The 26,389-nt window shown below is 37.3% G+C and overlaps 1 protein-coding gene across 3 annotated transcripts in view; it reads right to left on the bottom strand.

The window, feature by feature from the left end:
• The window catches only part of APOO (apolipoprotein O), a 47,602-nt gene that overhangs the window by 9,940 nt on the left and 11,273 nt on the right, over positions 1–26,389 (bottom strand). For 2 of the 3 annotated variants that reach the window (XM_075521132.1, XM_075521114.1), the window contains 5 exons: positions 25,972–26,067; positions 23,002–23,093; positions 17,354–17,461; positions 6,892–6,987; positions 3,556–3,885 (listed from right to left, as the gene is read on the bottom strand). In XM_075521132.1, coding sequence (XP_075377247.1) covers positions 6,919–6,987; positions 17,354–17,461; positions 23,002–23,093; positions 25,972–26,067 — 365 coding nt within the window. In that variant the 3' untranslated portion in view covers positions 3,556–3,885; positions 6,892–6,918. Of the gene's footprint in view, positions 1–3,555; positions 3,886–6,891; positions 6,988–17,353; positions 17,462–23,001; positions 23,094–25,971; positions 26,068–26,389 lie in introns of those variants that run through there. The other variant, XM_075521122.1, reaches the window with a different exon arrangement.

Raw genomic sequence — 26,389 nt, 5'->3', positions numbered from 1 at the left:
TTCCTGGGCATACAGTACCAAGTCACCTGGGATTTATCTTCCTCTCTCTAGAAGATCCAGCAAAGCTTACCGATAACAAGATCATGCCTCAATAACTGGGCCTGGTGATGGCGCATCGCATCCAGCTTACCTGCCACAGCTGGACACAGCCCACATGACTGACTGGCTTTGCATGTTAGTTGGTAGGTTTAGACCTTTAAATTGCACCCAAAAAAAAAGGCCAGGAGGAGTCAAGAGAGCCTGACAGCTTAGTCTGGTGCCGGCATTGTAGCTCCATTTCCCATGCAGAAAGGTATTTTTAGATGAAGAAGATTGGTAACCAGCTGTGAGACATCCTGAGCCCACCTTTGATTTCTCCAGCTTTCAACACCAATCCAATGGCTACCAGTAACACCAGCTTGAAAATGTGGCCGTGAGAGCAGCATTCTGGTGGAATCCATGCACTTAAGACAGGATAAAAGTCCAGATCAGACTTTGGTCCTTAACCAGACATGGCCAGTAATGAACTTCACTGACATGAAACAGGAGAAAACAACACAATTGCATCAATACACCAACATTGCTTCCAGAGAGACCTTGAGAAAGCTGTCAGTTCCAGCCAATTTAAAAACCATATGCAGTCAAAAAATACCAGAATCAGCTAATGGTCCAACCTTAAGAGGACAGGAGATTGCTGCACAATTAGAAACATCTTTTTTCTGCTAAAACATCTTCTGCTTTGTAGTTAAGATATTGTTATCAAAGGTTTTCCTTGTAAACAAGAAGCTTTTGTACCTGTCAAAAACACTCTGCAATGGGGTTGACCTAGCCAGCTGCCAGGCCATCCAGGTGCAAAAGCCAACCCTGCTTTGAGATGCTACATCCTGGAAGGTCCAGCAGGAAGTTATGCAGGTGTCCCAGCACGCCTGAAGAGCCAAAACACGCCTTGTCAATAGCAGTTTATTATGATAAAACTGGCTTTACAAGGAGCTTGGGATTTATGGGAAGGTACAGAAATAACCTTTACAAAACAAAAAAAGGGAAAAAAATGCATGCAGCAGGAGCTCGTATTTGTTCTGAAGCAAATGTGCTCACACTGAGATTTTTCTTCCAGGGCTAATGAACAGAGCAGTAGCAAGCGCCTTCAACTCCCAGGGCATTCTTTTCTCTAGGTCTAAAATACAATTCCCTCCATATCAATCTTGCTCTTTATTGCACTGCAGATATAGCTCTCTTTGAAGGCGACAGATGCAACGAAGAATGCTCCAAAACATTTCAGTTACAACCTCTGCTAATAAGTCTGTGTCTGGGGCCTTCTACAGTTAGAGCACTGAGTCCAAGCCAGATTTTTGCAATGAACACTTGTGGCAAAATACTGTGTTTTTATTCAAGGCCACAAGATTGTGCATATTTACCTGGGCTAACGGGATTATTCCAGGTTGGTGATGCTCCTTCTAGCAAAAGGAGAGGCTACGCTGTCCACTTTCACTCAGACTACCAACACACTACCTACAGGAATTGTCATCCCAGCATTGAGGGCTGCACAGGCCAACCTGATGATCTCCAGTTCTACGATTTTCACATGCTGCAGAGATTAAAGATCATGTTTTTAAGAGAGAGCACTGCAACCTGGCCCCAACATACCTGCTAACGGCTGCTATGGCCAAGGATGCTGAAATGAGAACACTATTTCCTCGGTTGCACAGACTCCAGTTACCAAGCTGAAAGGTTGCTTGCACTTACGATCGCTTGCACTCTTACCAGCATGAAACTTTTTTTTTTTTCTCCTGTACTTGTGAAAAAAACAGAAGCCATAAGGAAAGGATTTCAGTTAGGGCTATCTTGCTCACATTTTGGAACCATCTCCTTGTCATGTGTGTATGCAGGTGCTCCTAGGCAGTCATTTCCTGCTAGATAAAAGCATTCTGTTTTGATGTCTACCATTTGGGATGTTTTTAAGCAGCAGTGTAAATATGCAGTATGAAGATGTAATCAAGTAAAAAGCATTTAAGTCAAGTGATACTTATTTAACCCAGGATTTTTTAAACACACACACGTAAACAAATAAAGATTAAAAGCTGTTGTGTTTGAGGATTAGCTAGTGAAACAGACAGGACATGAAAAGTTTCACTTTGCTCTTACAGGCAGTAAAAAGAAACAGGACGGCTAACAACTGCATCAAAAAGGAGAATGAGGAAAGCACATCTTGGTGGAGTCTAGGGGTGAAAATAATCAAATTATCAAGTAATTATGTTCTTAAATGCCAACGTGGCATATGCCAAATATTACTGAAAAAAAATACAGGCATCTAAATCTGTTTTCCTAACTCAATGGTAGTCATTTTCTCTAGGATATGAGAATGCCTAAGTGAAGGACTATCTTTAAGGGAAGAAACAAATCTATGCTTGTATTGCAGGAGTGGTGTAACAGAGCAGCTACAACTATGACTGGTATTTCCCAATTTTCCTTTCTACTACTGACATAAACACTACTTTGATCCTCCCAAGCCTGTCTGAACTATGTTGGCAAATCTGAAGTAAAAAACGAAACACACACACCCCGCAAACCCCACGCAAGAACTCTGCTCCCTTTGCTAAATCAACATCCATCTTTACCAACCTGAAACAATCATAAAAACAGGCACTGAACATGTTGGAAGATACTGTTTTTCTGCCTGAGGCAACCACATGCCTTATGCCTGTATTAAAAAAGAGTTGGCCCGTTTTATAATGCCCACACAGACTGGTATTCACATTGCCAAGGTCTGTTTGTTTTTCTCTAAAAGTTTGTGGAATACACTCAGGCAGAATACCTAACCAAGTAATAACAAAGATGTTTTAAAGCATTTTGAATACGATTTACTTTGTATATTCTTCTCTGTTCTTTGTAGAAAGTTAACATATCATACAAGCACACATTTAATTCCATCCTTCCCCAGTCCTCATATTCACCGATTAATTTAGGAAGATTTAAGACTCACCAACAGAGCTTTAAATGCTCTGAGCTACTTGGATTACAGTAACTTGTGAAGCATCATGCCCCAAAAGAGACACTCATGGAAATGGCAACAAATTATGAAAGGGCTTTATTGTGCAAAGATTTCGAAATGCTGGAAATCCTTTCGTATTTCCCTTTGCTTAACTTTTTCTTCCCCTCCCCTAGCTGGGAATAAGGAAACAGCCAAGTTATTCTATAGCTGGTTCCCACCACTAACGTTCTGGTTCCCATTGAGCTGTGCATTCAAGCAAAAACAAGAACATTAACAGCTCCATTCCCATCCATCTACTAGACAGGAACTCACAGATGCTTCATTATACACCTCCCGCTGGCACTGATGAGGCAGAAGATTTGTATAGAAAGGAGGGGGAGACTCAGACAAAACACGAGTCATTGTAATTGCTCTCATTCGTAATTCTATTAGCTAATGTTAGCCAAAACATCATGCTACTTTAAGCTTTTCCTCACTGTTAAAAAATAAAGGCATTGTCAACAGCATCTTGAGAACCTTTCACAGATTGTGCAAATGTCACATACATGAGTTTAAAGAAGATAAGAGTAGGGAAAAAAACAGGACCATTTTGTGTAACTGGAATTTTATTTTTTATATAAATAATAACAAGAGACTGAGGAATTTTGAGACTTGCTACTTGCAATGCTGATCCTGCAATGGGACAAGCATGGGCAGACTTGAGTCCCACTGCACAATTGAGGACAAGGTCTCAAGACTGACCTAAAATACGTAGTGTCCTTTCACAGATTCCATACCAGAAGCCCAAGCAGCACACCATCAGTCTTTCCTGAGGCAGAAGGCAGATTAGTCACATTCAAAATCAAAATGGATTCAGATGGTTTTCCTCTTTTTCTTGGGAAATTGTTGCTCATATCTATGTTTTTGTTCACCTATAACTGAGGAAAGGGGACAGAGGATAAGGGGGAGAGGGAGGGAGGGAGGAAGCAGAATTAAATATCTTAGGCCTTTTCTTTCCATTGTCAAAGTGCAATTAAAACTTCGTTCCTCAAATAGATTTTGATCAACTTGCCACATCAAAGAAAATTCTCAATACCAATTTACTTCTAGTAAAGAGATTTAACTCTTCATATTACTGACATCAGAGCACTAATGATTATATCTTCTCTAGAGAACTTGATTCCTATAGTTGAACTGTATGGAAATATAAAAGAGAAAGAACACTTCATACCAACAAAACAGCAACTGCAATCTTCTGTAATAAACCCAACTTTCTCAAATAGAATTCTTATTAATTCCCATCAATTGCATTTTTTCCTGATCTCACTTACTCTGGTGTAAAGCTAGGGTAATTTAACTCAAAGAAATGGAATTACATAAATATAGAACCTGAGCAGAGTGAAAAAGAGATATGCTGTCTTCATGGAAAAACACAAAGCCATGTCACTTCCGTGCAACTCTTCAGCACAACAGCTGGGTAAAATTAAAGCTTTCTTCTCCCACAATGGGATGTGGTTTGAGCTGTAGTTTGCATATAATTATTGATGACAAACATACTGTAGTAAAGGAGGTGCAATGCTGCTGTTTTTTGGAATGGAGAAATATGTTACCGTCTCCAACCTGAAGTGATTTTGCCTTGGCTGACCATTCACAATTCAGAGACCCAGGCTGTGGCTAATCTTGATGAGGAAAATGAGATAGTATTTATTTTAGTAACCAGATTCAACTAGGAATATTGCCAACAGTTGAAAATAAAGTGAGACTTTCAGGACTGATCTCATTCAGAATAAACAAATACATCTTTTCAAAGATCACAGCAGCGTTCTCCAACCTTTGGGATCACCCAAATCCAACAAAACATCTGGACTTGGGTATGGAGTTAAATAACTGGATTTGATTTCAAGCAGAAGTAACAAATCGCCACCCCCGCAGAACAGCTGAAAACTCATACTGAATTGAACTTTCACCATCTGGTTGCTCTAGGTCAAAAATCTACGAGTTCCATTTAGGTATCTCCTCTATAAACATGTGGCAAAACAAGTAGATTTCAACACCATCAACACCCAAGTACTTTAACAACCTGAGCAATTATCTTAACTCTTTAAAAAGAAAGACAGTAGAACATCTGAGACAGCAGCCGTTAGTGAGGTTCTCCTCAAAACTTACTTATATAGCAGAGTATGTTTATGCTTAAAATCCTGAGGACAAAGGGTCTGGATACCAACTTTAGTATAAGTCTTCCTGACAGCTTTGTTCCTTTCCTTCCACCCACCCCTCCTTAAAAAGAAAATGTGCCTTAAGCAAAAAGCACTAGCATTTCAAAAAGTGAATAATGACCTACCACAAATTATACTCACATAGTAAGAAACACTAAAAGAAAATAAAAGCTATTTACAGGTTTCTGTTTGTAATGAACCTTGATATTTGTACAGTGTCCCACATACATAAACAAAAGTTCAATTTTCCTGGCTTTTTATAATTTAGAAGCTCTGTCCTAGTTCACAATAAGCACAATATTTTAGTGAATTTTAGAGAAGCTTTTATTCCTCTTGGCTCTTCTCCTGGGTATCTTTACTCAAAACAAAACTGTTCTTCCTTTTTTTTTTTTTTTAATTTTTATTTTACATGGCTATTTTAAAAAATAGTGGAAAACACGTGTTCTTAAAGACTTTATATTCATATGTTTAAAGGAAAAACTCATGTACTCAGTAAATCAGCCAGCCAACACACCTTTTTGCCTTTGTGAGAATTAGCTATAGCAATTAAAAAAACAATAAGGGAAATGCAACATTAGAAACTAGTTTTGCTTTTAAAAAGCTGACCGTGTAACAGTGGAACACTGTTGCTCAGCACATGTGTGTGTTCCATCACATCTGCAAACATTTGTGACTGGTGATGATGCATTGAAGAAAAAAATTGGTGCAGTTTTCTAAATCCAGACTCTATTTACACAGTTGGCAGTTAGGAAAAGAAAGAATTTTACTGGTAAATGGAATGCTGCATACAAAAATAATGAGGAGTCCCTACAATGCTAGGATTACTTTCTGATGAAAAATAAGTCTTTAACATAATATGAAAATAATACAGGGCAAAGACAAGCAACTAGAAAACACATTCAGGAAAAACATCCTTTATCAACTGATAGCAGAGTAGACATTATCTGATTTTGTACTAAATTATGTCCAGTTACATTATCATTAGTAATAGTAAGCCTCAAATACAGAGCAATTTTTGTCCTATGAAATTGAACCACCTTAAAGTTGAGAATGTGTTTTTGTTTTGCTTTTCTAGAAACTGTAACAATCACAGGACTTGCTTGAGTTTAGAAAGCAGCCCAGTGGCCAAGTCTGAAACAAAAGTGGCATCTCAACTCAAGTTTCTGGCTCGGAGAACTGGGAAACACTGCCTCCATTTCCTCCATCATTCATTCCCAACTGATGAAGCACATCTCATTAGGGAGGTGCATCAACATGAAAGGTCAGGCACATCGTGGACTGTTACAGGCTGTAAGATAACACCGTACCTTGGCATTGACAAATCTTTAGAGAAAACATATCAGTAGGAAAGAGGTTTCTTTCCCCTCCTTCATGCCTGCACAGGTGTGACAAAGAAGGCAAAGAGGTTTTTGGTACAGGGGACAGAAATGGGAAGGGAAGAAGGAAAAAAAGCAATACATTAACAAGACCTTGCTAAATTAACTCGGAAGCCTTGGAGGAGACATACATTTACTTGCTATGCTCTAAAGATGAAGAATTTAGGTAAGTTAAATAGTGTTAAGGAGCATGCATATTCTTGAGAAATGTTAAGATGAATAAAATTCTCCCTCTCTACCCCTCTTTCTTCATCAATATGAAGATAACTACAAGTCAAACATGCAAATGTTCAGCTTTTCCAGGTTATTTTGCTGCTGTAGCCACATACTGTTATCGGTCTTTATCCTTTACCTGTTTGATGCCAAGTGATCTGGTGTTCTACTTCTGGATTCGCTCTTCATTTGAAGCAGCATGGATTTCCAGGGGCTTGTCACCATCTGCATCACCCTTGAGGAGGGAAAAATATGCACAAAACTTCAACTGAGGCAATCCATGATTAATGTTTTTGCTAGAACAGAAACCCTCTTCAAAAGCTGAAACAAAAACTTCTTGCAAAATCAAGTGGCTGATGAGACTAATTCAGTATAATATACTCAAATACGATCTTTTCCCGAACAGTTTCTGGATTTTAGTCTTCCTGTAGTTAGCTGAGCAATTAAAGGATTTGAATGAACAAGAAGTTCAACAGAAATGCTTTAATTGACTCATTTTGCCTGCACTAATAACAGAGGATGAATTCCCACAGAGTTGCTATTTTGCATTCTCTGAATTCTGTGTGGATTTATACAATAGGTCTTTTTTAGTACATATCCTTTGAGAGAGTGTTCTCACACTTTCCCCGAAATAGATGATAGAAATCAAAGAAGGAAGAGAGGCTTGTTAGAGTGTCTGGTCTATGTATTTGCCAAGTATGCTATAATGAACAGGCAATTGATTATAGTTTTAAACAGATATCAATTAAAAAAAAAAAAAACCAAACACTTAAAGGACCACACACATGGCTAGGGGACTGAAGCACATGACATACAAGGACATGCTGAGATATGTGGGTCTGTTCAGCCTGGAGAAGACCAGACAAAGGGGGAACCTAATTGCTATCCATGGTTCCTTAGTGGGCATTTACATATTTCAAAGAGCTAGGCTCTTCTCAGAGGTTCACACCAAAAGGACACAGAGCAAAGGACACAGGAGCACGGCAAATTTTTATTAGATCTAAGGCGAGGGGGTGGGTGGTGGGTGGTGTATCACACCACTGATCAAGTACTGGAGCAGTCTTCCAGAGAACTTTTTGAATCTCCATCCTTGCAAATATTCAGCACTTGACTGCACAAAGCCCAAGCCACCAAATCTAACTTCGAAGCTGTCTCTGCTTTGAACAGGGAGTTGGACAAAATGATCAGAGGTCACCCCCAGCCTCAATTATCCTTAAATTCTACACATGAAAATTAAGTGGCTTTTTTTTAATTCTAAAAAGATACTTTTACCTAATATGGCTTAAATGTGATGGAAAATGTAACAAAAGAAGCCAGAAGAGACTAGAAAACATACAACATTTCACAGGATGGGTCAAATTTATGTCCCAGCACAAATTAAACACTATGAATAAGGCACCAAGTCTATGAGACCCTGCATATGCTGTGCTGGGAGATATGGACTCAATACATCAAGATTCAATTACGAAGATAATTCTTAAATTTCTTATTCAAAATATGCCTAGCAAGACCTTTAAATAGTAATTCTTTCTTTCAAAAACCCATTTGGTTTTGATCACTACCCCCGGATATTTCATAGTATAGGAAATCACATCCAGAAACCACACCTATTTCAAAATAATGATCTACTCCGTAATTTTCCTGTACAGGAGCTTGTAAGTTATGACATTTTACTACAATTTATAATAAATAATCTGACTCACAATGCCTCATCTCAGGGATTACTCAATCCTGAACAAATGAACTAAAAATAAGTTGTTCACAGAGCGTTCTATGTTTTTCCACTTGCTGGTTCTAACTTGTAAAAAGCAAGTATCACCTAGGTAAGCTTTTTTTTTTTGTCCTGAAAGAGGAAAAAACCCCAAAGCAACACACACACAGACACACAAACATACATGAAAATAGGGGTCTTGCTCAGTTCCTTTGTTTCTGTGAGCTCAGTAGATCTCATCACAGGGCTTGTCTTCACTAGACCTATTAAGCCTGAGTTATTTAATTCAAGCCAATCCACTGCTAAACTGTCATTCCTCACACAAATTCATTTGCTGAATTAGCAATTAAGAAGTTCTTTTAACTCCAGCCACTGTATGCGCCCACTACGTAGATAGTGAACCTGAGTGAGACTGATCAAGCAGTAATAGGGGTAGCCAGAAAAGGACGTCCTTTGAGCTAGCACAGGACATAAACACACCTAATTTTACAACAAAGTCTCAAGGTTCTCTACTCACACCCAAAACCAGATCAGAAGCAAAAACACGTTTAGATCAATGACCCAGAAGACAGGCTGCCTCTGTGCCATGATGCCCTCTCATAATTAGACGCAGGCACATATTCAAGATGGTCTTTCTACTTTCTGGCTCAACACAAGCACTCCATAATGTATCTGGGTGGCCAGAGGAGTTCACACATCAGAGCTCTATCCCACAGCAGAAGGGGAAATATTTTGCAGCATTCTTACGCATCTGACAGTTGCAACCATAAGGTGACTGATAAGAAATCTCCATAACACATTCATTAGTCAAGTGTTCAATACATTGGGATTCCATGGGATTAAAAAAAAATTTAAAAAATCATTATTTGAAATTGAAAATAATATTGGAACTAAGGGGACTGTACACAATGCTTTCTGTAAGGTTTCAGTACGAGTGATCAAAAGACACCCCAACTTAGCTCACAGTATCTAACAGAGATACACTGAGACCTGAATTTGAAACAACAACCAAAAAAAGTAACCATTTCTGTGAAAATTCTCCTTCCATACAGAGAAAAATGCCCAAAAGCAACCTACCCTAATCTCAAAAAAAACCAGATGTGGGGTGGCTTTTTTCTCACATCACAGCCTGGTCTGATGCAGAAGTTAGTTTCTGTTGCTCCGAGGAAGTCTTGCAGATGGCCAGGCACTTTTACACTGGCACCTAACCTTAGAAATTGTAACTCCAAAGGTAGGTATACATGTCTCATGCTTATGGAAAACTCCTGAAAGGTAGAGTCTGGCCACCAGAAAAAAAACCAACAGGTGCAAAAGAAAAACAAAGGCTCATCTGGGCTCACAGATTAATAATTTACTTTTTCTTCTGTCCTCTTTTGTTTGCAATGTATTGCTTAGAACAAAGAGAATGTCACTGGTTTACCTTATTCATCCTCCCCCAGTCAATCAATAACTTGTTGTCTATCTTTTATTTTTAGTTGAGCTTGAACTTAACTTTCTCAGAAATATGAAGCACTTTTAAAAATATTACTCTTAAATTGCCCTAAAAAGCTCAACTTTTTGTGGAGTAGATTCTGCTTTTCCTACCTCTAACACATTTAAATTCACCACAGCCCAAACTAAGGATCCAACCCAAAAGTAGTAATAATTTTTACAAGTTTTACTCTGTTGTTGTTCTTACTACCAAACAATAAAAGGAGAGCCTATGACAGGGAATAGTATTTTCTGGCAGAAGTACATGTTTTAGTTCAGATGACCAAACTTTTGCTTGTCTTTGGTAGCTTTTGAACAGACGAGTCTTACAAGCCTTTACTGTAGAAAGAAGCTCTCTCAGCTGCTTATGTTGTGTTTTAAAAGATACTCAAAACACAAGTGACTTAAAAACTCTCCTCTTAAAACACAATTTAAGCTTTGCTACGGTCACGATCCATGACGCTTTCGGTAAAGCTCCCCAGTCAACACACTGGCATCACAACTTCCACCAGAGCTTTCAGGTCAGGAAAATCCAGGTCCACAATTTCCTTGATGCTTGTTCTGACCAAGTGCAGGAAACAAAGCTGAGCAATCTTGGCACTTGGAAGCACTCTGTCACCAGCTAACAATTAATAAAATACCCAGAGACAGCTATATAGATATAGCTATATTTTAAACATTTTTATATTTTTATATGTGTAATAAATATATATAGGTTAAAAAATATATATTAGTATTGGCTGGTAAGTCACAGATAGTTTCTATCAACAGACCAGGCAGAAATGAAAACCTAACAATAAGCTGCAAGACTTTCTCTCAATCTCTGAAGCTGTTTAAACACCAAAATGACAGACAGCAAGAAAAAAGGGGGGGGGGGGGAAAACCTCAGTCTTCTGTAAGATCTTATTACTGATTGGACCAAAGTGGGAAAGAGCATACATATGAAGAAAGGAACAGGACCTAAAAGGAGGGTGTTTTTAGAGTTCTAGTGCTGTTCTGGTTTTTCACATTTCAGCCACGTCAGTGAAAACAATGGGTGCCCGATTCAGTGTGGGGGGAAGAGAAAGAATCCAGAACAGCTGAAAATACAGCACCTCTTTGAGTGGTATAAAGACAAGACAAAGTTGAGAACTAACTGAAGAAAACTGTTTTTCTATGTGTTTCAGCACATATTAGCTCACTGGCTGGAACAAAACCTGGATTTAAGTGACTTGGTGCCATAACACATGCCCTTGTCACTTGAAGACGAAGTCATTATACTATGAGAGCTAACAACCCTACAGCACAATACAACAGTACAAATTATGGAAGTATCAAAACCAGAGGCAGAAGAGGAAGGGCAAAAAGGCTGCATTTCATGAAAATAAACATAAAATGAGCTGACTGACAAACGGGACCCGATTGTTAGAAACTTATAGGTGGTATGTATTGAACCATGGCTCTGAAATACTGATATTTAAGCAGTTTTCTGTAAAGAAGTTATAATCCGTTGTATAGAAAACCACAGTCCTTACGTTTATGCTGTTGCACAAAATCCTCAAGCTGCTATAGTTCCCTCTGACCCTCGACCTAAGAACAGGTACTAAAGCTGATAAACTCAGCCAGTATCAAACAGAAATTGCTGTTGACAAGGAAGAAAAAAAAAGAAGCTGCAATTCACTGGCTTAACAGTTCAGCTACTTCAACACTTTTGTAGGCACTGGAAGGCAAAAGAATGTAGAAGAAAAGAAATAAAGAAAAATATTATCTTGCACGAACTATGATATTATTGGGCAGAGCAGAGGGACCAGTTACAAAGACTAGCTAAAGGCAATGCAGGGTATTAGCCTTCATAACTGCAAAACCCCAGTAATGTAAGTTTGATGCCACCTAACGCTACTCAAAAGGGTTTCAGATGCATCATTCTAAAAAACTGCATAAAGGCATAAGTTGGTGTGATTCTCTACAAATTTCGCAAACTAAATTTAAGATAAACAAGGTTGGAGACACATATCTTCCATTTCACTATCGGTTCCCCTAAGGATTTACAACCTGATAATATAAATATTAACGCTAATTCCACTGATTTTTATGGAATTACTTCTTGTGAGTAAAGATCACTCAAGTAAACAAAAGATTTTCAGAAGATAAAACCCTTAAAATATTCTTGGCCCCCAACAAGATGGTTACATTTCTTCTACCATCTCCTCTACCTGAAGGAAGAAGTAGAAAAGTTGTCCACTTTATATTGAGATAAAGTATACAGAAGCTGAATAACTACTCCTGCTGCCCTTATTAGGAAAATGTTTCATCCTTCTGGAAATAAAAAAATGTGAACACCTATTTTTACTTATGGTACTCGTGTAGTTTTAGCAGAGAGCTTTCATCCTGACACCCTGAAGAGCCGGCTCCTTCAACAAGCCAGCTTCAGGATACCAGAATGCTATACTGTAATATATATTCAAAACCTTATCAGACAGACTTGCTCTGTGGAGGGGCTCCAGTCACAGTGTTTTGAAATGTAGCAGCAGAAGGTCCTGGAATTCATCTTTCTTGGCAGAACTTAGATTTCAGTTGATATGACCTCAATTTGGCACAGGTTTTTGTTTCATAAAACCTTCAGAAAATTAACATACCACATCTATTTTAATGACATATTGCTGCACAAACATGAAGTTATGCACAGCTGTGGTACCTATGACTATCAAACAAATTATGAGCAACATAACAAATCAACACAAGCCAAGAAGAGCCAACTGTATATTGCTTGACTATCTGCAAGAATCCTTTGTGTAACAACAGGAAAATGCTACAGTGAATGTCACAAAAACAAAAACAAAAAACCCCATATTTTGCTCTGGCATGGTTTCACGAAATGGGTTACATCTGCTGTAAAAACAACTCAAGAATAACATTTGTATTTGCCTTCACTAGTTAAGGAATCTAGCTGCCTAGTATGACAATAAGAAATAAATATACAAAACCAACCCAGTTCTGTCACAGGGCTGTCAAATGAAGACAGAAGTCCCAGAATCTATCCTAGAATGCTTTGCCAATTTTAGTACATGATAGTTAGAAGTATTTCTTTTCTTCCATGACACTTCTGTACCAGTAAAAGCTCCAATAAAAATGCAACTTAAACAGAAATTGTTTTGCTGGAAAAGGTGATACTGCTTTGGTGGATCTGATCACCTGTATGAACAAAAAGTACTTTTTTGCACTAATATAACCACACAGCACTAGAGACAGACTGAAGAAGTTTTTCTAGGGTAAACTTCACCTCTCACATCTCATGTTAGGGACACACCAGTGCTTATATGTATAAAAAAAAGTAGAGGTTTTAATTATTAACTGTGACTGACCACATCCTGATAGAACATAACACTACCTTAAAAAAACAAAACAACTAGACAAAAAAAACCAAACCCACCCCTACCCCACCAAATTCTCAACTATGTATTTTATACTGCTTCACCACAAGGAAGTTTCAGAGCAGACTTCTTCCATTAGAAATACTTTTCAGTCCACACTGTAGTGACTTCAAAAGCATGTGACTTTTCACAACTGCTGTTCAGCTTCTCTAAACACCAGGGAGACAATACCCTCTCTTCAACAACTTCAGAGGACAAAGAAACAACGAGGCTGTATACTCCAGTGGTAAGAGATCACTGAACACCTGAAATGCAGGCAATTTCATCAAGTGCATAGTGCTTCTTCATTTGAGCCACAGGATTTTTGTATCTTGCCTAATCCATGAAGTTAAATGGTAACAGTTAACACTAACAATACTCATCAATTAGATGAACTTTAGGAGGGAACCATTCAATGGCATTTCACTCCTTTGTGCAAATAACATATTTTGGCAAGTAAGGGGTGTGATGTGAAGATTCTGCAAGGAGGAAGAGAAAGAAGTGTGTTTACTTAGTGGTCTCTGCAATTTTGCATGTCGTTTGTTTTTCTGCTGAGGTAGCAAGTGCTTGAATAAGCCTTATAATAAGATGAAAGCTTCAAAAGTTTTTGCCTTCCAATAACAACCACATGTTTCCTTTTGAAAGCCTAGGCACAATAAAATAAAAAGCTCAGCTAATTTTTACTGACACTGTCAGTCTGTCTTTCTGAAATATTTTAATGTTGTCTATTTTTTTGAGATACTTTTTGACAGCCTAGGTTTTGGGAAAGGTACAGTATGATTAACTAACCTTTGTTTATTCAAAGAGCTATACAAGTGCATTTACTGAAGCACCTAGGGCCAATACAGGATGAGTATCCACTGATGAAAGTCTCCACTCTCATAAGACTCAGCAACTGACAGGACACACGAGCATTTCTCCAAACCAGCTTGTCTGGAACTCGCCCCACACCTAGACCTACCTAGGGAACTCTGTCCCATACCTGCAGTCTATTCAAGTGCAATTGCCTCTCCAAAACATCTCCCTCAGTGGCTATCCCCCTTATGTCTTAGGCCTCTGGGTTGAAAATACCGTGTTCTGGTCAGACAGGACTTCTGGTTTACAACAACCCAGAAGCCATACACCATTGTCAACCTGGTATGAACTGTTACCAGTTGTGAGCTATGGCTCAATCAGGAGGTCCACAGTGAAAGACCAAGACTTTCTGCTGGTTCAAAGTTGTTTTCAAATCACCTGTTAGTTTTGCCAGGCTACATTAAACAACTAAAATAAGAGATGGGAAGCAGTCTGCGGCTAGGGCAGCAGTTTGTATCAACAGAACAAGCATAGTTGCTTAGAAATCAGGAACTAAAGATGCAGTGAGTTTAGAAGTGAATTTAAAACCACACAAGCTTTATGCTACACACCTGAACTTTTATTTCTTCATGTAGCAGTTAAAAAAAATCCCTAAAAACCTTAAAGGCTCTCCCTGGCACACATTTAATCAACACACACAGTTCTCTGGTCTCTTACACTCTGCTTTACTGAGCCATCTACATCTATTTCCTAAAAGTCAGTTTGCTTATCTGTGCCAGAGATACAGATAAGCAGATACAGATAGCTGTCTACAAGCACAGCTTGCTCCTGTGGGGTAACAGAAATGTCTAGTAGATAAAAACCAAAAACATCATTAAGATACTTAACTCCAGAAGCTTCAGGCAGGTTATAAATTATGATCAAGACATAACATAATGTAATGATTCATTAAAACAGGTTCCCATTTCTTCACAAGTCAGTGCTAATCTTCAACCAATATAATTAATCACATTGCACTTATTTTGAAACTTGGTAGCATTTTGTAGAATGCAAAATGCCTTTGAAAGCAGCAGAACAGAATCTTATGGGGGGGGGGAGTATTTATGAATATTCGTTCTAACATAATGATGTCACTGTGTACTGCTCTATTGGACATTACTATCCAGTCATAACATCTAGAAATTTGTAGAAGCAAACCATTACAGATATATGAAACTAAAACCTTACAATTCACTACAGTTCTGTATCATGTTTGACCAACTCTACAGACAAAGTTTAAGTACTGTGTCCAGTTCTGGGTTCCCCAGTACGAGAGAGACATGGACATACTCGACAGAGTCCAGCAAAGGGCCACAAAGGCGATTAAGGGACTGGGACATCTCCTGCGAGGACAGGCTGAGAGAGCTGGGACTGTTCAGCTTGGAGAAGAGAAGGCTCGGGGGCATCTCATCAATGTGTATAAATACCTGAAGGGAGGGTACACGGCGTATGGAGCCAGGCTCTTTCCAGTGGTGCCCAATAACAGGACCAGAGACAATGGGCACAAACTGAAACACAGGAGGGTCCCTCTGAACATCAGGAAGCACTTTTTTACCATGAGAGTGACTGAGCCCTGGCACAGGTTGCACGGGGAGGTTGTGGAGTCTCCATCCTTGGAAATATTCAAAAGCCATCTAGGCAGAGTCCTGAACAACTGGCTCTAGGTGGCCCCACTTGAGTAGGGGGTTGGACCAGATAACCTCCAGAAGTCCCTTCCAACCTCAACGATTCTATGGTTTTATACAGAAATATAATATACATCATACATATAAAAAAAAAATCTAATATAAAGTCTTCATATACACTGCTTTAACACACACAAACATATAAGCAAATAGTTAGATACCAGTAAAAACACTAACTCAAAACCAAGGATAAATTCATCCATGTACACTGAATAATATGACTTAAATATAGCACAACTACTTTGATGACTACAAGTCAACTATAGAAGAGCACACTGGCTGAGATATTGAGATTTAAAGTAATTAAAGGCACACATGCCTTAAAAGGGTGGTATTGTATAAGCATGGACCACAGGAACACTGGAAAAAAAGGCTTCCCTTCTCTGGTGAAGTACGCAAGGAAATCAAACTGTATCACTGATGCTTTGTAGGGGGATTAGGGAAAGCTGCTCCCTTCCAAAACTGAAAATAAGCATGCAGACATGCACTTAGTTGTATTAGCAATGTTAATTAAAAAATGCTGTTTTAAAGAAACCTCAGTGCTTGCCATACTCTGGAAAACAAAGCCGTTATCTTAGCATTTGCTCTGTCATCTGATGCAGGCATATCTAAGGCAAAACATCAGTCTGCTTAGCCTAACACAGAACAGTAATGCCAGACCAAAAAAAAAAGTGACTTGTAGAACAGAAAATAAAGATGAACGTTATTTTAATTAAAAAAAAAAAATCAGGTATGTGAATGTTAATCTGATCCCTTGTACAGCGTTTAACAACTGGAAATCTTAAAAGCAGAAGCTATCAGCAATGACTCTGCTTGGTACCTCACCAGGATGCCCAGTTCAAAGCAGATTCAAAAGAAATTCAAGTTTTATTGGCAGCCCCCTGGATGAGAACCGATTAAACCAAAGCTTCCTAAAATAGGGCTGTAAGTATTAAACCACACAGCTAGTTATCCATGACTAAATCCTTAAGAACTGCATATCCCTATAAACTGCTGTTTTTATGACTAGATAGTAACGTTTAATAGAGCAGCACACAATGACATCTTCATGCTAGAGCAAATATTCATGAACATTCAAAGGAAAAAAACAAAATGGGAATAAACTGGAAACAAGACTATTTGCTCTCTTTCAAAGAGGAGCTATGTAATAAAAAAGTTATTTCAGATTTTTAAGATGCCGCTTGTCAAATTAAATTACTTTTAAAAATTTTTTTTTTTTTTTTTAATAATCAAGACCGTAAAAGCCTTGCTCCCTAGCATTCCAATCACAATACTCCCAACTTTCCTATTAAACACTTAGGAGATTATACTAAAGAAAACTTCCAAACAGCATTTCTGAAAGTTTAACTTGAAATAAGCTTAATATTTTTCCACAGCTTAGAAAGATAGAATTAAATCTTTGTCTTCAGAAATAAAAGCTGAATCAGAGTGGAAAAAAACACTATTGTTCGTATATTCCTTGTCTGAAAATGCAGTGGTAAATTCAGAAATCAATTTCTTCAGACTTCTTACCTTATCACTTTTTTTCCCAGATTTCTTCTTCTTAGGATTATCCTTCCAAAGAGATTCTACAGCAATATATCCCTGAAGACTCCAGTCATACAGCTGTGTACCAGCAACCTTTGAAACAAAAGATATTAGAAAGCATGAACTTAATAATCTGGGAAATATTATTTTGCTTCTTGTTTAAGTGGAAGAAGTCTCAAAACACAAGATCTTTAACATCTTCCTGTTCAAGCTCAGGGTATGCAGCATTAAACATCTTGAAAAAAAAAATGACACATAAGGAATAAGAAAAGCCAACTTGCTAAAAAACTGTTTGAAGAGTACCTGAAAATATATCTGTATAAAAAGGGATGGAATGATGCTGCATGGAAACAATTCTGGTTTTCTTAGTATTTGATGTTCAATTTATTTAACATATGCAAATTATTTCTTAATTTGACCATATTCAAAGACAGAAAAAAAAAATCCCCTACTTAGTTTGTCACTATTCTGCAATTTTACATTTTCGCTGCTTTGACAGAACAGTAAGAGTACCCCTTTGTTTCTTTTTATTTGCTATTTAGAGGAAAGACCTAATTTGCTGATAGATGGCTGTAATGAATAACCAGCTGTCAACTCTCAAAACAGAAGACAGCTAGGAAAGATGGTGTTTGCTGTATCACACCAAAAGGTAATTTTATGACAAGAAAAATCCCTAAGTAATAAAAGAGTATCTCCTGCTCCTTACATGATATGGAACTGTAATATTCATAGCATCCTTTAAAACTCCAGAGCGTTAGGTTTTTACAGCTCCAGGCTCAGGTCAGTACTCACTTTCATATCACTATCAGTTTTCTTACAAATAAAGAAGAGCAAAAAATGGACAATTTGCCCAACTAGACAGCTATTAAAAACTTATGAACTCAAGAAATAAGAAAGTATCACCCTATCTCCCACAGCAGGCAAAGCTGGAAAACCAAAGCTATGAGAACAGGGCAAGCATAAATGACGTTTCTGAAACAGTTTCTGAATAGAGTTTTTAAGTTTCTTCCAGTCTCCAACAACTCACTGCTGAGAGACTTCCTGAGCCAGAGGCAAGTTCTACATGTATAACAATGCCCAAGGAATTTCCCTCCTACAAACTTCTTGCACTTCCCCTTGAACCCCATGCAAGTTCTTCGCATCCACAACATCCTGTGCCAAGGAGTTCTACCACTGGGCACACATGGTACAAAGAACCACTTCCCTTTGTTTGTCTGAACAAAATTAAGTACACCAGTTACGTACTACAATGGTAAGGGATGTGCTTCTGGGCAGACATCATGTTACTACCTTACAGAAGAGGCTATTTAATAATTAGAATTAAAAGAAAACAAACCCAAATCAGCAACTACATTTCCGAGTCACAACTAAATCCAAAATGTAGGCTGTTTTAAATACAAAGAGCTAGCATATGTCACCACATTTGACAATTTCGGTTGTACTTTGGTTTTAAACAAGTTGGTATGATGCACTGAGTTTTCTCTATATTTGACGGTGATAAAGGACATCGGAAAAAAAGCACACCAACTGTTCCAGGGGTGAATGTGTTAAATCTCCAAAATCCCTCAATTCAACCATTACAGGTATAGACAGTTATCTTCTTTTTCACTATCAGGAATGTTCATTCTCAAATACTTCAACAAACAAATTCTAAAAGTCAGAGGAGCCTATGGCTCACCTGGAAAGATAGCGTGATCAGTTGTGCAAGCAGTACAAACCTACCAGGACTGAAAAATAACCACAATAAACAAACAAACAAACAGAGGGGGTTTTTGTCTGCATTGTTACTGAGGACACAGCTATCGACTAAAATGAGAAACAACAACAACTATCCATAAGCCATTTCTGGTTCCTGCTCAAAAATACTCCATTAAAATACTTAAAAACACTCTAAATGCCTAACAGTACAAACTTTAAAATATTCTTATTATAGGAGTCATACAATCAAGTGAATTATGAATAGCACTAAATGAGAAACTGGTCATTCACATTGCTGGAGTAAAGTGGCTACATCACAAGGTGCAGCAACCCAGATAGTTTAGTGTGCCACAGTCAACCAATGTTTCAACACTGTACACACCTCCCAAGAGCTGGGACCCATGCACACGTTCACAGTTCACATGGGTTGAAAAATACAATACTAGATAGACTGTAAGCTGCAAGTTACAGGATCAACAGGAACATAGCCAAGAAATGTTCATAACCACCCAATGCATCTTCTCATGAAGACAACGCTACAGTCATGTGTTAGGCTTGTGGTTTATACCTCTCTTTCTCAAGAAGCAGTTGAAAGGAAGCAGTTCGATACTGCAGTTGCCACCACTATTCTTGGGAGTGGCAGTTCCAACCAGGAAAAGTAAAAGGAACAATCATAATACAAACAGTTCATTCAATTATTCAAAGCATTCATTCCAACATTCATACAAAGAGTTCCCTTCAAAGAGGGACAAGTTTTTCCATTCAGTCATCTGGAATTCTTAATTTCTGGAAGGTAACAATTTCTAGCTTGTTTGTGTTAAATTACCACACGCTAAAATACCACCTCTGTTCAATGCAACACTAAGTAAGTCTGTATGCTAGAATTTGACCAAACAAGTTCAAAAGTCAGACTGAGCGGTTCTCAACAGGGACTCCGAAATAGTTTGAAAGTGACCTTGGGCCACAAACACCCATACTAGGCACTACTGGGGTAGCATCAGCAGTCTCTAAGGCCTAACGTGCACATAAACAAGCTCCCATATTTTAATTCAACACAGGACCATAAGCATATAATATTGACTATACTGTATGTTGTATGTCAAAATTATCGATCAGAATTACAGCTAGCAATGCTTTATCTACATTGCATACTGAGAAACTAAACTGAGAATCTGCTGGCTTTTCTACATTTATATTGTTAAGAAAGTAGTCATAGTGCAATTTCACAAGCATTTCATTCTGCAGCAAACATGGATTAAGTTACCACAACTGCTTCTTTTCAACCCACGGTCCCTGTAATCGTGTCATGCTCTCAGTTGTGCCAGTACAACTGTTTATGCCTTATGGACTAACTGGGCAAGGGATGAAGCATAGATTCAAAAGACATAGAAATAATTTAGTTTGTTGTCAAATAAACACACACATATTAGGAAGTTTTTCTTTCTTTCAAGAAGGTAAGCATAACACACACTACATTAGGAAATTTGAGTTCTAGTAACAAGGAACAAAAATTAATTCTAATGATAAAGAGACTGATTTAAGTAACTTCATAATGGACAGTTTTTTCCAGATGTAAGATAAGCCAGAGTAGATACAAAATATTTTGAATGTATTATGATTAGCTGGAAAGCAATACAGTTCCAAAACACTACTTAAAGTTCCACCAGAACAAAATAAACTTTAATATTGAATTCAGTTCCCTTACCACATATACAGTCTGACCATTTGTTCAAAGTTACACAAATTAAAGTAATACTAGCAGTGAGAAAACAAATCCCTTACAAATTTGTGATTTATTAGAATGATTACTAAAGCAGGGAAAAAACTAATTAGGCTGTGCATTTCTTTCATCTCCAGTTACATGAATAATGTCTGAAAACTACCTGTTACCGATTATTAATTCTGTTGCTATAACTTCACTTAGCAACTCATACATTTTAATTAAAGAAAAAAAGTTTTCTTCTAGACAGATGCATCAAGTGTTGTACCTCAACTGCAAATATATTTTGCTGTGTTTATTTCCAGCTCTCCAATGCAAAGTCTTTAATAAAGGTGGGAAGGAAAAAAACCAACCTACCACCCAAAACTTTTTTTAGTCTTTTAAAGTATGGTCAAATCTGCAAGTTTACCAAATGAAGGGAACTATACCACTGTAAATGAAAGAGTAGTGATGAAGTACTCAAATATGGAAGAAAAATAAAAAGAACATAATATAAAGAATAAACAAAAAATTAAAAATTTATGTTCCAGAATATTTCCTATACTGTTCTATTAACTTGGCAAGTGAGCTTTGTACTGCCAGCATCCTTTCTAGGCTTACAGAAATTTTTTGAAAGGCCTATGAAACATTTCAAAACAATTACTAGAGATGAAAGTACTTCCAATTTCAGATTAAAGCATAAAAATTATGGATAGTAAGATCTGATATGCTTAAAACTTCGCTTCTTTAAGAAAAGCAAAGCATGAGAGAGATTAGAGGAACCATAACAGTATCTAGGATATCACTCTCTCCACAGAAGTTTTCAAACTCATACATCTAGTGTCCTGACCAAGTCAAAGCTAAACCTATTCCAATCAAGTTTCAGGCTCATGGTCTCAGATCAGATTTTTTGTTACAGTCAAACTAAGAACTGTGAATTAATCAAAGGGCAATCATGCACTTCAAAGTTTTCATAAAATAAACAAGCTATTGTGAAGCTGTTAGTAGCAAATCCATAGTTAAGACTGAACTGAGCTTCTTTAAAAACAATAACATCAGTTTGAACACCATTCAATCATGTCCCACGTCACTGTTCAGAAGGCAACTAGAATTTCAATACACAGTTTCCAACAGAAATGTCTAAGCTTCTTAAATTTTGATGGGTTTTTTCTGCCACTTGCATAATTTTCACTCCCTGAGAATAAGTCAACAGAACCATCTGTATTTAGAGCATTTGAATCTTGGAAGCACTAAAAAAAGATTCCATCAAAGATCAGGGTATCACCATGCTGGCAGAGTTCAAACACAGCATTTTTGACTCTCCCTAAGTCAACAACCTTTCAGTTTTCAAAGAACATCGTACGTTCTTAAGAATATCATATTTTCATCCTGGTATCTCAGTGAAGTCACCAATAACTGGATAGCCAATTTACCAAAACATGAAATACAAAGTACTTCTGAGACATTAAAATATGTGCACTGTGAGTGGTCAAAAGCTGGATTTGAAAAAGAATGTGGTGGAGAACTGAGAAATCTGCCAGTACAATTAAGTGTGGACAGCAAGGCATATGAACTGACATGAACAGGGGCTGTAAGCAACTGTCTGGTCTCTTCAGTTCTTTCTTTCACCGGAAGCCCACTTAAGCAACTGTAAGTTAACATGTTTCTTATGTGCCTGAAACAACAAATGCATAAACAGGAAAGGCTTCCAATAAGCAGCAGAACTCTCGCCCCATTCCAGAATGTGCAAGCTATCTTTCTTAAAGCTCTATCCAACAAAAAGCAGAAAACTTCAACAACAACATTTATCTCAAAATTCTGTTCTTATGATTTCTCTATAGAATCTCCCTTTTTTTTTTCTTTCTTTCAAACCCTGTTTTCATTTTCTCTCAAGATATTTCAAGCTTCCTTTGTATTGTAAGTAAACATGCAAACTGCACTTACTAAGCATATTTACATTAATTTATAATTACTTGAGCTTAGAGATTCAGAAAGGAAATTATGTTCCTCAAACCGAAGACAGTACTGCAATGTTAGAAAAAGTCACTAAAAGAAACAGAGTATCTTACCGTCTTTCAGCCTAGACTGCATGTTCTTTGACAAAATAACTATCAGTTTTTGTTAAGTGCCAAGCACACTGACATGGCTTTTAAAAAAGGATTACCAGTTAATTTGAAGGTAGGAGGCAATAATGAAAGTAAAAGACATTTCTCCAAAGAAAGGTATCATCACTGACCTTTGCAATAGAAACCGCTTGCTGAGGGTAATACATGGAGGCACCAATACCCATAAGACCTGCAGGATACACTAACTTCTTTATTTTTGAGCCTGTTTCATAACAAAAAAACAAAACAAAACAAAAACCCCAAAACATTGTTAGAGTATATGTTAACCAAGACAGCTGAATGGCCCTACCCTCTTATTTATAATCAAAACAATTTCATTAAATACAGTTTAGCACATTTTCTGTTCAGTCCTACTGGTTTCTTAAGAAACATAATTACTCTGATCAGTAATTATTTTTTTAACCTTTTTAAGATAATATTTTTATTAACATTTTTCCATAGTGAAAATTACGTTACAACTATATTTACTGTACATCACTAATACATAATTTATTTCAGTACTGAATAATGAAGTAAAAGTCACAGTTGAGAGATCTTTAAGAGAATTATACCAACTGATACTCTTTCCTAAACTAAAAGGAAAAACTCAGGCAAAGAAAGGTTAGGATAGCGTTCTTTTGATACATCAAGCAGAACAAGAGAGGTTCCAATACAAACTTTATAAGTTACCTTGACTCACAAATACTGATTCTTCCACAAGTGCTCTTATGAATAATTTTTCTTGATTCACTACAGCAATTTCCAAAGCATTTGAAAGTACTTTTAAACTAAAGTACTTACAATTATGCTACACGCCTGTTGCTCAGTCCCCAACAAAATTTTGAACATTTTAATCAATTTGATTAATCTCTATTAAATTATACAAGTCTAAAATAATTTAACTGCCTGAAAAGTTCATCCTCTTATCACAGCTGGCCACAGGTTGTGTATCCTAGCTGGCCAGTGACAATATGCATCACTGAATCAGTTACAGGGCATGCTGCAGTTTATCCAGTCAGAAAGGAACATAGAAGGGAGCAGGTAAAGGAGAAAAGCAAGCAGTACAGGAGAAAAAAGGTCATAGAACAGACGTACAGGAGTCAGGATGCAGTAGTTCTGCTCCTCATAGAACAGCCTGTTCTATATGCAAAACCACATGTGCTTCTAATGAAGGAATAATTAATTTTGAAGAGGAAATGCATATTAGAAATGTTTAGTGTTTCCACTAACACACGCTCATGATGAGATGAGAAACTTAGCAGTAAACAAGAGACATTCATAAAGAGATGTTGCTAGTCTTGTGAAGAGGGAACTTGCTACCAATTAGCTATAAGAAAGCACAGAAAAGGCAAGCTTCATTGCATCTTTACAACCAGAAGAATTACACTTTTGTTGTAATTTCTAGGAATGGGGAAACCTTCCTTAGTGATAGCTTATCAGTGTGCCTACCATATCACTTTAGGAGTAAATGTAATAATTGAAGATATTAATGCCTTCCAGCAGGCTGCTACCTGCTGGGAGACACCCATTAGAGGAAAGTTTAGGAACACTCCCATGTCCGTTCCAGCACTACTCAAGAAGGTTAGAACGAATTATCTTCAACGGTATTTTAAACCAAGCTGGATGACTGCACAATAGTCACATGACTAAACTCTGAATACCGTACTTTCTACTTACTGGGCAGCTGTATCTTCAAGTGTTATGGTTAGACCTGAAAGATTTTACCTGTACCTTCCAAGAGGGCAATTTTTCCAGTGAGACCAAGGGGGGAAAGGGATTAAAAAAAGAGGACATTTGGTTCTAACTTTCTGTAGCATCAAAATTAAGGGGCACTTCCTTCTACTGTTTGAATACTTTCTGGAACTAACAGTCAATATTGTAAACTATAACTAGACAAAAAGTTTTAAAATTATGGCTCCCATCCTAGAAGATTCACAAATTAGACATTTGTATTATGAGGGATTTTTATTAAACTTGGGACCCTCTAATCTTTCAGATCCAGCCCCAAGACTGCACTTCCCCCCCCCCCAATTTTGCTACAGTCGTAAGGGCTGGAAGCTGATCTCATTCATAATCATATAACTCAAGAAGCAGGAATTTGAAGAGAAAGAACTTCAAATGGGTAAAGTTGGAGAGCCTGATTTTCATTTAAAAAAATATGCTAGGAAAAAAAAGTACTGCTTTCATCACCTTCACTGGAAAATTAAATATTTTGGGGAGTGCATACATAAGTGCATATATAAGTGCATATATTCACAGAATGCTTTCCATTTCTACAGAGTCAAGCACACAATTCCAGTTTGTTCAACATATATAGGCCCTGCTAAGGTGTATTTTTATCCACAGCAAGTCCTCACTAGTATTGAAATTCTAGAATTTTACAGTTTTGTTACCTACAAGTTTTCTTCTTGTGTTACTTTGTTTCACTGTATTAAGAATATCTCAATACAAACACAAAATACTTTTTCACAATTAACATTTCTTAAAATAACATTTATTTCTATGAAAGCACAAACGTATTCATTTCTTCAACTAGTGTGATGAAATTAACTGTATCGCATTTCTAGAGAGCAAAACATGCGTGTATTTACAGTACAACCAGAGTTCACAAGTGTTTTTGCTGAATATCACCATCTGCAGCAGCTCTGTGCCTGGACACAGAATACTTTGAAGGAACTTGAATAGACAACAACTAATTGCACATGTATCATAGTTCAGGAACCTCTGTATTTTACCATAATTTATTCCTCTGTAGTTTTTTTTACAGTGACATATGTGATGAGGAACTTAAGTAATTAAAAAGATTTTTAGGCTAAAAAAAAAAATATATATATCCTTTCCTACTTTTGCTATAATAAGCTAGAACTGGAAAAGATCAAAGACTAGATTCCAGTTACAAATACAGTACTCAAACAATAATTGATGGTTATTACACACCTTTTACATGAAGTTTCTTTATAATTGGAGGAACACTGTAGAAACATGCTTGTACAGTTAAGTCAGATCTCATGTGTCACAATTAAAAATTAGTATCCAAAAAAACCCAAATACATTATTTATCCCAAATAATAATATAAGCAGTTCAAAAGGTTCCCATTTACCTCTAGCAAGAAACAATCCAACAATTCCAGCAAAACCTATCACACCAAGCCTTGGATAAAAGCCAGCAGGGGGGTTTTGGAGAAATTCACAGCCCTCTGAAAATAAGTCAAAACAAAGTGCTTTAATGTAATGTGAAAGTGGTTTTGTGATAAGGAATCATCAATACATGCTGGCAATTGTTACAAAACAAAGAGTTATCAAAACACATTTAACTATCATGCACATTTTAGATCTGCTGGCATAAAATTCAAAGCCTTTGAGATCTTCTCTAGTGACACATGAATGAAACTGAACATCGTATTGTATTTACCAATTTTCATAGAAGCTTTTGCCTTTGCTCCTGGGCCATCTGTTTTGTTTTGCTCTTTCGCATCTCGATCATCTCTTTTTCAAATTAGTGATAAAAACCTTTGCCAA

Source organism: Mycteria americana, chromosome 1 (assembly GCF_035582795.1).
Source record: "Mycteria americana isolate JAX WOST 10 ecotype Jacksonville Zoo and Gardens chromosome 1, USCA_MyAme_1.0, whole genome shotgun sequence".
Taxonomy (NCBI): Eukaryota; Metazoa; Chordata; class Aves; order Ciconiiformes; family Ciconiidae; genus Mycteria; species Mycteria americana.
This window is presented reverse-complemented; position numbering and strand designations above follow the sequence as displayed.